Source organism: Rhineura floridana, chromosome 11 (genome assembly GCF_030035675.1).
Source record: "Rhineura floridana isolate rRhiFlo1 chromosome 11, rRhiFlo1.hap2, whole genome shotgun sequence".
NCBI classification, from domain to species: Eukaryota; Metazoa; Chordata; class Lepidosauria; order Squamata; family Rhineuridae; genus Rhineura; species Rhineura floridana.
In genome coordinates, this window is record NC_084490.1 from 41854784 (window position 1) to 41867364 (window position 12581).

General features: G+C 43.8%; 1 protein-coding gene across 2 annotated transcripts in view; it reads right to left on the reverse strand.

The window, feature by feature from the left end:
* Positions 1–11335, reverse strand: part of SGCA (sarcoglycan alpha) — a 37183-nt gene extending 25848 nt beyond the window's left edge. The window contains exons 1-5 of one of the 2 annotated variants that reach the window (XM_061589880.1): positions 7672–7761; positions 6080–6262; positions 5734–5868; positions 3903–4054; positions 1013–1085 (exon numbers count right to left, since the gene is read on the reverse strand). In XM_061589880.1, the coding sequence (XP_061445864.1) occupies positions 1013–1085; positions 3903–4054; positions 5734–5868; positions 6080–6110 (391 nt within the window). In that variant the 5' untranslated portion in view covers positions 6111–6262; positions 7672–7761. Of the gene's footprint in view, positions 1–1012; positions 1086–3902; positions 4055–5733; positions 5869–6079; positions 6263–7671; positions 7762–11249 lie in introns of those variants that run through there. The other variant, XM_061589879.1, reaches the window with a different exon arrangement.
* Positions 11336–12581: the final 1246 nt, after the last annotated feature.

Below are 12581 nucleotides of genomic sequence, written 5' to 3' on the forward strand. Positions count from 1 at the left end.
TATTTCCTTCCACTGTGAAGTGCTTATTCCCCTCCCTCGTGAAAACTGCCCATATTCCTATCCTCTGCTTCTTGTGCTTTAACCACAGGGGGACCTGGATTCAGATCCCATTATTGCTAAGTGTACTTAGGAGGCTTTGGTGGGGGATGCTATCGAAAGCTTTTTGGAAGCTCAACTATATAATGTAACTGTTGGCACTCTTGACAAATTATGTAAGGCTGGCGAGGCGAGACTCAGGTTTTGCCAGGAATCAACTTGGCAAAGGACCATGGTGCAAGATCCTGCTTTGGATATTAGTGCCATCCTGTTGCTGAGCTCTGTTAGGATGAGCCTTTCCCTTCCAGGTACTGCCTTCCTCTTATGAAAAGATTCAGATGGGAGAGGAGGATGTTTCAGTTGTTTATAGTTCAGTGTCTGTTATATAGTTCTAAGACACCATGTGGACGGCATTGTGGGAATAAGCCCTGTAGAGGCCTCTGAGGTTATTGCTGGAGTACCCACACACAACCAAACATATACATGTATATGTTGACTGACCACTTCAAGCAAAAGGTCAAAGGCAGGAGTGGGAAGCCTCTTATCTGTGGGTCTAATTAGGTCCATTTGGCCTCCCCATTTAACTCATGACACCATCATATATGAGGTGTGAGGCAAGTAAAAACGCTGGATCCTGTTCCCCACCCCTAATCTAGGATAATCTGAGGAGAAAATCAATCCATCTGCAGGACCGATATGCCCAAATAACATTTATGCATCTGGCCTAGGTGGATATGGCTGGGGAAAAGTCTCTTCCATCTTGCCTGGACTGGGTCACGATCTGCTCATCTGCCACCTCCCCTTTGCCTTCTCCCAGCAGCCCAGCAAAGGCCTTGAATGGGAATCCAGGAAGTGAATATCTGCACCAAATTTAAAAGCAGCCTAGAGCCGATATTCCTATCAAAGTTAACAGTAAGGAAAGAGAGGTAAATATGCAGCATATCCTTCATGGGAATGATGGAGGGAGGGGGATTACCTGAAGATTTGACAATGCTGATGTTCACTGTTTGCCTCACAGTCTCATAGGTGTACCTGTTATATGCCTTCACCTGTCACAAAGAAGAGAGATTTAGTTAATTTAATTTATTTATCATTTTTATTTAAAAAAAATGTATCTCATCCTTCTAGAAAAAATATATTTCCAGGAAGGATAATGATAGCAAATAAATCCTGGGATTCCGAGGTAGCCAAATACAATATTGGACAACGGATAGAAGATCTAGATCGCCAGTACCTATTGTCTAAGGCGCGCACATCTTGTTTTTGAACATCCTTTTTATTTTGGCCTGAGCTTTCGTTTTCCTTTCCAAGCGTCATATTTAGAAGAGTTAAGCTTTCCGTATTATAGATTTCTGTTCTCCCGAGCAAGATTTAATTGTTTACCTTCTGCACTTTTAACGGGTCGTTTTCAAGGTACTCCTGTGGAGAACCGTTATTGCATTTGTAGGATGAAACTGCCCGAAACTATTGGTCATGTGTTCTTTGTATGCGAGTTATATCGAGATGCAAGAGCAAAATTTATTCTGCCACTTATTACAGGGTTTCCTGGCAGACCCACAGAATGGTTAATACAACATCTTTTGTCAGATAAAGTTAAAGCTACAACTGAACAAGTTGCAAAATTTCTTTATATAGCCCAGTCTATACGAAAAAGGCAGGTTTCCATCTCTGGATTTTAGCAAGTAAATTCTGTAAATAATGTATTGCTTTTAAAATGTTTAAAAGTGATGATTTTATTTCTTTTGTTTTAACTTGTATTGTGGGTCTATGACTGTATAATAAAGAGTTGAGTTGAGCAAATAAATCTTTTCCAGTCTAAACAAAAAAATGTAAACGTTCTGCCTTCAAGTCGATTTCGACTTATGGCAACCCTGTGAATAGGGGGCTACCACAAAAGGTAGATTTGTGGGCTGGAATCACAGACAGTTCAACTCCAGTCCTCTCTCTATATGGAGCTGGCCCTTCAAACCTGGTATTAGGATATCTGGTTACAGCCAGTGGTGGCTAGTGACCACTGGGACTGGTAGGGTAGAAGGCAAGGAGCCAATGACAGGCAGAGCCAACTAATTCTAGTTTTGTCCCCAGGGCCGGTTCTAAAGGGCAGCCAGGTTGGGCACTGGCCAGAGGGCCCTGGAGCTACAGGAGCCCCTGAGGGGCCCTCCACTCCCCTTCCGTGATCTGCGCCCCCCCACGCCCCCCACTTACCTGTCAGCCAGCTTTTTAGCATTGCCCTTAATGAAGATGGCGGCCGCAGCTTCCCTAAGGTACTGAAGCTGCTGCCGCCATCTTAGTTGATGGCAGAGATGTGTGTGCATAGCACGCATGTGTGCCATCAACAAAGATGGCAGCGGAGGCTTCATTCCCCTTAGGGAAACCACGGCCACCATCTTCATTAAGGGCAATGGTAAAGACTAGACAGGTAGGGGGGCTGTGGGGGGCTGTGCAGGGGGGCCGCATGCACACACGTATGCACTCACGCGTGCACACACACACAGACACCGGGGGCCGGAGCAAGCTGATGCCCAAGGGCCCCTGCATGCCTGGAGCCGGCCCTGTTTGTCCCCATCTTCTTCCTGGCTGAATTCTACAAGGGACAACTCTGAGACTAAGGAGGAGGATGCTGATAGCCAGTGCCAACCCTGCAACCCTAAGTAGGGATGGAGAAGAAATTAGATTCAGTTTGCATTTCAAGCCGAATCTATCAAATTCACACTTTCCAAAACAATATAAGAACCAAAACACAGCCATCCTTTGGAATTTGCACTTATCCAAATTTTGCGAGGCAGTTTTCAACCAACCAACCATTACAAAAACGCATATATTAGGAAAAGGTTTGCATAAAAATGAACGTATTAGTGATAATAACACACAAAAATGCATTATATTAGGATAAATTGCATGCAAAAAAGTCTACATTCGTCAAAACTGCCTACAAAAATTTGTTTTTTAGGAGAAATTTGCACTAAAATGCTGACAGTTTCATAAGGATTTTTTTAAAAAACATTGCAAACTCCTGCAGAAATGTGGAGAACTGAATTTAAGATTGAAAAAATGAGAAACTGAAAGAACTGAAATTGACAGGTTCTTCCATTCCTAGTCCTAAATAAGAAGGCAGACAGGTGGAGATTGAGGACAGACTGAGGTTGGTGGGGCAGTGTTCCATTCGCCCTAATGGACTATCTCCACTGATTACAGTCAATCTGGAGAGAGGTCCAAGGCCTACAGGTGGCAAGAGGCCCAGTTGGGGCTTCGAAATATGCCTGTCCACTCGGAGTGGAGAAGAAATTCATTTGGTTTGCATTTTAACCAGAGCTTGGAAAAGTTACTTTTTTGAACTACAGCTGCCATCAGCCCAATCCAGTGGCCATGCTGGCCAGGGCTGATGGAAGTTGTAGTTTAAAAAAGTAACTTTTCCAAGCTCTGATTTTAACACAAACCTACCTAATCTGTACTTCCTGAACCAGTACACAACTCAAAATGTGGCTATCCCTCAAAAATCACACTCCTCTCCTCTGGATTTTGCAATGCAGTTTTCCAACCAAAAATGTGTACCAAAAGAAGTGTATTATTATGGGAAAGTGCACATACAAATCCTCATATTTCTGAAAATAACACACAAAAATGCATAGCGTTAAGGGAAATTGCTGGCAAAAATAAGTACATTTGGGGGAATTGCAAACCAAAACATATACATTCAGAGAAACACATAAACAAACTTTAGCTTTGGGAGTAGAAATCAGAAACCAAATGCTTTCTCAGGCTCAACCTGCACCTGAACTTAAGTCAAGAAAACTCTCAGGTAAACCTTGAGTAAAACTTAACTGTTTTGTCCAGCAGGGAATTATAAAGCACACACGCATGCACACCTCAATTGTCTGCTTGCCAACATCTTGCTTGGTGGCGGACCCATAGAGATATCCTGGCTGGTAGGGGGTGCGTTGAATGTAGCGCAGCCAGCGAGGCAAGTCGGGGTGATGCAGAAGATTGGCGTGGAAGGTGACTGGAGCGTCAGACGGTTCTGTAAGATTTCAGACCCAGATTGAGCTAAAATTGTGCTTCTACCCCCAGGTATCACAGAGCCTGGTCCTTGAAAAGCTTAGGGCAGAATGTACAGGGTGTCTCTATGGAGTCAAGGCCAAGAAGAGTGTCTATGTAGGAATCCTGTTTGTCACTCTGGAGCAACTGGGCAAATGTATTAGGTTTTGGTCCACTGTCTGTTTCCAACCATTTCACTGATAGTTTCAGTCAGAGGAACTCCCAGGGAAGAACTGATGCTCCCGGCTTATCTGGAATGGGCAGGGAAAGGAAAGGAATGGAACAATGGAAGGAGAGGGAAACATGGGGAGAGAGTAACTGGACAGATTGTATCAGAGGCAGGCGGCGAAGAGGGTTTGCACCCATCAGTGCGCTTACTGGGAGGGGGAGGGGGAGGGATGAGGCAGCAGGGGAGGTTGGTGCAGGCGCAGTGGCAGGAGTGCCAGACTGGCTCCGCGGCTGCACCTGCACTAACCTCCACGTTACCTCATCCCTCCCCCACTCCCTCCTGGTAGGCACAGTGACACTGCAGACTCAAGGCCAAGTGAGGACCACCGCCCCTCCTGGCCAGCCACTTCTGGAATGTGTGTGTCTCTGTGTCTGTACACATATCTTATAGACAGACACACAGATAAACAGAAAGGTCTTCACATGGGGATGGATTGAAGTCCTGGGTTCCTGCTGGGAGGAAGGGCAGGATATAAATCAAATAATAAATAAATAAGTCCCTCTCCAGGATCTTTGTTCCTGCACCCCCACCCCACCCCCACTGTCCACCATCTGAAGGTCTAGCGCTTCCTCAAATAATCCCACCCTTTCTCCGTTGCTGTCTCACACACCTGGAACTGCCTCCGACAACATCTCTGTGATGCCCCCTCTCTCATTCCCTTCAAGTCCCTCCTCAAAACTCACCCTTTCCATGAAGCCTTTGGCATAACCCCCAAGTTCCCATGCGCTGCTGTCACTCAGACTATAACTGACTGTAACACATGCAAAATGTGGTCCCCTCCAAACTGGGGGGGCGTGTTTTTGTTTGCTTGTTTGTTTTTGCAGGTGTATTCCCCGACATGTCATTGATAACGTAATAGCGCATTAGTAGTGGATTTGTACTGGACTGTCCAGTCTGGAGGAGCACTATAGCACAACAGAAGTGGGACAAAAAATAAACTGGAACATGGGTGATCTAACAAGTTGCAGGTTTTCAGCAAGGAGTTATAGGACATGCGCTGATTGGCAATGAAGCATTATGTCCACCCTGAAATTTTTGGAGGTGTAAATAGTAATGAAAGCCAGATTGCGTATAACTACCCTGTAACCATTATGAGGACAAAGCATCATCAATGCCCAATAAAAAGGATGTCTAGATGGGTCCTGAAACAACCACTTATTGCTTCTCTGTTTATCCCTGTCTCCTTTTCTCTCCCCTTCCACTGCAGAGTTTTAGATTATAAGCTCCTGAGGGCAGGGACCTGTCCCCTTGTGCTCTGTGAAGCACCATGCACACTGATGACAATATACTCGCCAGCCCCCAGCCCCAAATATGCCCACGCACCCCCAAACACATATGTATGTGCACACACACACACACAGAGGGACTCTCTCTCACACACATATATAAATAAATAATGTTCTGTATCAAATAATGAGCTCTGAATCCCTTACCATTTTGATCCATGGACGGGGGAAAGGCATCCTTAAAGCCCTCTTTTTCCAGCTCATGGATGAAGATCTCCCCAACAACAGCGTGGAGATTGAGGACAGGGAGATTGACAGTGAGGCCCCATCTAAAGAGAAGCCCTAGGAGAGTGCAAAGAAGACATGGGATCAGGTCCCAAATCCCAATGCTATGATATAAATGACAAATGTTCAATCCTTTCTACTGCCCTATGCTTTCAACAAACTGAGGATTCACTAAATTTCTGTGCAGAAGAACAATAAAGAGTTTTGTGTGACTGGAAAGCCTGCTCATTCTCATACTAACTAAAGCATCACTGAAGTTAATAATTACCTGGTTTGGAACATGCATTTGTTGAGCTCATAATGCACAGGATGCTTCTTCACAAGGCAATGACCTTTTCTTTTTTTATTTTATTTTCCCTGGCTTTTTGTTTCTCTGTGAATTGAGATGATGCTGTTTTCTGGTTGTTTTTCATTTCTACTGACTGCTTTTAACTGTTCTTTTGTACTGTGGCTGGGGATAGAATGATCTGTCAGTTTCAGTTCTCTCCATTTATTTATTTTTCAATCTTAAATTCAGTTCTCAACATTTCTGCAGGATTTTGCCATTTTTTTAAAAAAAATCCTTATGGAAATCACTTTAGTACTAATAAACACATTTTGTATGCAGTTTTGACAAAAGTATATGTTTTTGCAATCAATCTAATATAATGCATTTTGTATGTTATTTTCAAAAGTATATTCATTTTGTGCACACTTTCCCCTAATATAGGAATTTCTGTAAACACTGCTTGCAGAGCCAGCACTAGAGGGTGGCCAGGTCAGGCCCTGTTGGACTATGACCTGAGAGACCAGGGTTCGAATCCCCACACAGCCATGAAGCTCACTAGGTGACCTTGGGCTAGTCACTGCCTCTCAGCCTCAGAGGAAAGCAATGGTAAACCCCCTCTGAATACCGCTTACCATGAAAACCCTATTCATAGGGTTGCCATAAGCAGAGCTTGGAAAAGTTTTTGAACTATAACTCCCATCAGCCCAATCCAGTGGCCATGCTGGCTGGGGCTGATAGGAGCTGTAGTTTAAAAAAGTAACTTTTCCAAGCTCTGGCCATAAGTCAGAATCGACTTGTAGGCAGTCCATTTCCATTTTTCATTTGTTTAATCTATATGCAGAACATATCATACAGAAAGCGGGATCGGACTAAGATGAAGGAGGTGTGAAAATTGGAGGGAGAAATATCAATAATTGAAGATATGCAGACAATACCATACTACTAGCAGAAACCAGTAACGATTTGAAATGAATGCTGATGAAAGGTAAAGAAGAAAGCATCAAAGCAGGACTACAGCTGAATGTCAAAAAGACTAAGGTAATGACAACAGAAGATTTATGTAACTTTAAAGTTGACAATGAGGACATTGAACTTGTCAAGGACTATCAATACCTCAGTACAGTCATTAACCAAAATGGAGACAATAGTCAAGAAATCAGAAGAAGGCTAAGACTGGGGAGGGCAGCTATGAGAGAACTAGAAAAGGTCCTCAAATGCAAAGATGTATCACTGAACACTAAAGTCAGGATCATTCAGACCATAGTATTCCTGATCTCTATGCATGGATGTGAAAGTTGCACAGCGAAAAAAGCGGATAAGAGAAAAATCAACTCATTTGAAATGTGGTGTTGGAGGAGAGTTTGCGCGTACCATGGACTGCGAAAAAGACAAATAATTGGGTGTTAGAACAAATTAAACCAGAACTGTCACTAGAAGCTAAAATGATGAAACTGAGTTTATCATACTTTGGACACATCATGAGAAGACATGATTCACTAGAAAAGACAATAATGCTGGGGAAAACAGAAGGGAGTAGAAAAAGAGGAAGGCCAAAGAAGAGATGGATTGATTCCATAAAGGAAGCTACAGACCTGAAGTTACAAGATCTGAGCAGGGTGGTTCATGACAGATGCTATTGCAGGTCACTGATTCATAGGGTCACCATAAGTCGAAATTGACCTGAAGGCACATATCAACAACAATTATTGTAAATCACTTTGGGAGCCACTCTTGGCTTAAAAGCAGGATATACATGTCATAAATGAATGGACCACCCATCCACCCCCAAAATGAATGGATTCCTTTATGCAGTCCAGATAGGATTTGAAAGCTGGAAGCCAACTTTCAAACTGCATACCAGTTAAACCCCATTGGACTTCAATTCATTCTTTGCCTCATGTGCTTTCAGTCTCTGGTTTTGCCATTTGCTGTGTTTTCTTTCATTTCTTCTCTGCCTTCAAGGGTTTTGTGACATCCAAATACTGCTAAAGTGATAGACTTTTCTCACCTTGCTTCTTTTATTCCCTAAGGCAGCTGATCTTTTTTTATTTTGCAGTCTTGTCCTTGGAGGGAATTTGTCACTTCCTCACACAGTGAGGCTCATTTGCAATCAGATTTAGGAACCTGTATTCCTTGCTGCTTTATCTTTAAAAGATGGCAGATGCTGGAAGATGGCAGACGCTGGGACTACAGAACACAGTAACATGGGGCGGGGAAACTTTTTCATCTCGAGGACCAGATTCCCTTCGAAGCAATCTTTCACGGGTCGCATGCCAGTGTTGGGCAGTGTTGGCCTGTTATATCAATAGACACCTGTCTCCATAAAAGTCTAAAAGGCAAAGCCAAGACTACATTCACATCACACATTTATTCCACTGTTATCCCACTTTAAACAGTCTTGGGAAGTGCAACTTGTGAAGGGTGCTGAGAGATATTTAAAAAAGGTAAAGGTGTCCCCGCACTTACAGTGCGAGTCATTTCCGACACTTAGGGTGCCGTCTTGCAATGTTTACTAGGCAGACCGTATATATGGGGTGGGATTGTCAGTTCCTTCCCCGGCCTTTCTTTACCCCCCAGCATATGCCAGGTACTCATTTTACCGACCACGGATGGATGGAAGGCTGAGTGGACCTCGACCCCTTTTACCAGAGAATCAACTTCCTCCTTCTGTTGGAATCGAACTCCAGCCGTGAGCAGAGCTTTGGCTGTGGTACCGCCGCTTACCACTGGTAACTGCTATTCCTCTCACAGAGCTACTATTCCCAGAGCTCCTTAGGAAGAGGGACTGACTGTTAAACCACTCTGGGAATTGTAGCTCTGTGAGGGAAACAAGGGGTCTCCTAACAACTATCACCTTCCTTCACAAACAACAGTTCCCAAGATCTTTGGGGGAAGCCATGACTGTTTTAAGTGATATAATAGTGGAATAAATGTATGGTGTGAATGTAGCACTAGGCTGCTACTTCTCTAATCTGGGTTTAGTATGGGGTTCCCATGCCTTGTTCACTCACTTGCATTTTGTTGGGGGTGGGGGGAAGAGAGTGGTTCCACATGACAATGTCATTCATTTGTAATCCTCCTGTGTTTTCTTGGGCTTTAACTCCCAGTGAACCAAACAATAAAAGTATGGAAAAGCAGCAAAGTCTCCACATGTATAGATACTCTTAGCTCTCTTCCATCTTTTTAAATAGAAATGGAGGACAGTGACAGTCAGGTGAACCTCTCATACCTAACCACACAGTCATTCTTTGCAGTGGGCACCATTTTATAACTCCATTCAATTTTTTAAAAAAATATCCTTTAATTAGTGCTAAAATGCTTTCTGTCTATATATCTTTTCAAAAATATTATAAAGTATTAGCAAAAAACTGCTTAGAGTATTATAGTATTGTAACATTACAATGCTATTTTTTTTAAAAAAATAAAGTGGATTAAACCCCTTCTTAGTCACTGCTCTTTCAGCAACGTGAGTTTATCTGCTATTTATTTATTTTTATTTTAAAACATTATTAAATGCAATTTCAGAGCAGATTACAAATTAAAACAAATCCGGGCACTTCATACTAACAACTCGTACAAAAAACAAGACAGATAGCTGCAAACAGGATAGCTAAAATAAATATTGACACTGGCACTAAAGTCCACCAAAAGCCTGGGTGAATTAAGCCCTTCCAATCTACGCTTCTAATTGTATATTTTCAAAATATTAGCAAAATACTGCTTGAATGAAAGAGTCTGGCAATCCAGTCATGGAACTTGTCTAGTTTTGCTCTAACACAGCCACCTTTTTGTCACAGTAAAGACATTGCCTCTTAAGTAAGGAACATAGGAAGCTGCCTGTTGTCCGTCTAGCTCAGTCCTGTAAACTCTGCCTAGCAGCAATTCTCCAGGGTTCCAGGCAGAGATCTTTCTCAACCCTACCTTGAAATGCTGAGAATTAAACCCTGGAACCTTCTGCATGCAAAGGGATTGCTCTATCACCCAGCAGCAGCCCTTCCTTTAGGTTACTGGGATGGGTGAATCTGTCATGTTCAGATCCTCTCCGTTTCTCATTTTTCCAGTCTTTAAATTTGGTTCTCCACATTTCCGCATCAATTTGTGATTTTTAAAAAAAAGTTCTCATGAAAATTCATCAGCATTTTAGTGTGAATTTCTCTTTAAAAACATAGGTTTGTATGCAAAGTTACCTAACGCACTTTTGCAAAGCAATTTTCCCTATTAAAACACATTTTGGAATGCTATTTTGGATTTGGATTCCAGCATTAAGCAGGGGGATGGACTTGATGGCCTTATAGGCCCCTTCCAACTCTACGATTCAATTCGATTTTCACTAATATATGCATGTTTTTACACACTTTATCTGAGTAAATACATTTCTGTGCACATTACCTAGTTGGAGAGCTGCATTGCAAAATTCGGAGAAGTATGAGAAGTCTGAAGGATGGGTGTGTTTCAGTCTGCGATTCAATAAATGCAAACTGAAATCAAATTTCTCCCCATCCCTCATCATGACCAGAGTTCTGCATAATTTTGAAACCTGCACATTCCTACACCTGTGGTAAAAAAAAAAGTTCCCAGTACTCATACCTTGATAAAAGTGCTGTAAGTGGCAGCACAAAATGGTTACCATGGGCAGCTGGTACTCTGTATCAGTGAGTTCCATCACACACAAAAACACAGCCTACACCCAAAGATATTGCCATCCCTATGGTGTAATCTCCTGTTCTCTCCAACAAATATGGCAACAGCTGTCTCCGCTCCAAGTAACAAACAAAAGGGACGGCAGCCTGATACTAAAATTAGAATGTGTCAAGAAGAGAGGCTGTGGGAATGCAGGCAAACTTTCTGATCCCCAAGAATTTTAGGCATGCGCATCCAGCTAAAAATTGTGCCAAAAGACATACAGGAGGGCAAAAGCACACATATGGTTACTCCTCTCTTGAGTGGAACAGGGATTTTTTAAAAAAAGTTTGAAAGAGCCCTTGATCAGCGTCTTTCCTACATGTCCTTCCATGGCTACTCATGTGGTCTTAAAACCAGCCCTGCGCAATTCACTCTCTACACCTCCAGTTCCTATAAGTAGATCATAAAGTCACACAAACAGACCCACACACCCTCCATGGCACAGCAGAGTCCTATACTCCCATATAAAATCTAGAAACCAACTTGCCTACAAGGAAGTAGCTCCCAATCAGGCACCGTCCTGCCATCTTGCAAGAGGAAAGTTTTGATTGACAGAGGCAGGCTGGTATGAAAGATGGAGGGAGGTGGGCAGGGTGTGTGTTTCTTGGGGTGCTGCATAGACAGAGGTTAGGACAACGTGCGCCAGTGGGGTTGAGAGAATCAAGCCCTGTCACTTCCTGAAGGGGGCACTGCAGGTCTGCTAAAACAACATACAAGGAGATGATTCACAGTAAAAGGACTGTTTGAATGGTTGAGCAAAGCTGCAGCACACAAACTGCACCCACCCATTTATAAGCGACTTGTATGTAAATATCGTGGATGGTGTACCACAGTGAGGAACAACAAATAACATGGCGTGCATGAGGTCTAACAACAGAATGAGTGTTCATCCAGAGAAGATAGAGGTGCTGCTGGTCAGGAAGTAAGGACTGTACCTCAGCAGAAGAGCATCTATCTTGCATGCAGAAGGTCCCAGGTTCAGTCCCCGGCTTCCTCAAATACGACTGGGAAAGTCCCCTGCCTGAAACCCTGGAGAGCCACTGCCACTCAGTGTTAACAGTACTGGGCTAGATGGAGAGCAAGACACAGTATAATGTAGGTTCCAATGTTCCTAATGAGTCAGATTTGGGAACAAGGGTGCAGCCTGTTTTGGATGAGGTGGTAGAACCATAGAAGAGTAGAGTTGGAACAGGCCTATAAGACCAACGAGTCCAACCTCCTGCTCAACTTAAAGCATAAGTTGAATGGAAATAGGCTGCCTTCAAGTCAATCCTGACTTATGGCGACCCTATGAATAGGGTTTTCATGGTAAGCGGTATTCAGAGGGGGGTTACCATTGCCTCCCTCTGAGGCTAGTCCTCCCCAGCTGGCTAGGGCCTGCTCAGCTTGCCGCAGCTGCACAAGCCAGCCCCTTCCTTGTCCACAACTGCCAGCTGGGGGGCAACTGGGCTCCTTGGGACTATGCAGCTTGCCCACAGCTGCACAGGTGGCAGGGCACGTAACCCCTGAGCCACTCCCTGTGGGGGTGATCTTTAGCTGGCCCTTGACATCCAGGAGACACAAGTCGGGATTTGAACTTACAGACTCTGGACTCCCACCCAGGCTCTCCTCCCCACTGTGCTATACCAGGTGTTAAAGCATAAGTTACTCCCCCTGAAGTCAGGTACTCAGGCAGGGAGTGCTCCTGGATTTCCTTTTGCACATTGATGACCAGTGGGAGGCTGTGGCCAGGAGTACCTTTGGTCAGCGAGGCTGGTGTTCCAACTGCCCCTGTTGCTGTGGACGTCACACCCAGCTACAGTAAAACATGTCTTAGTTA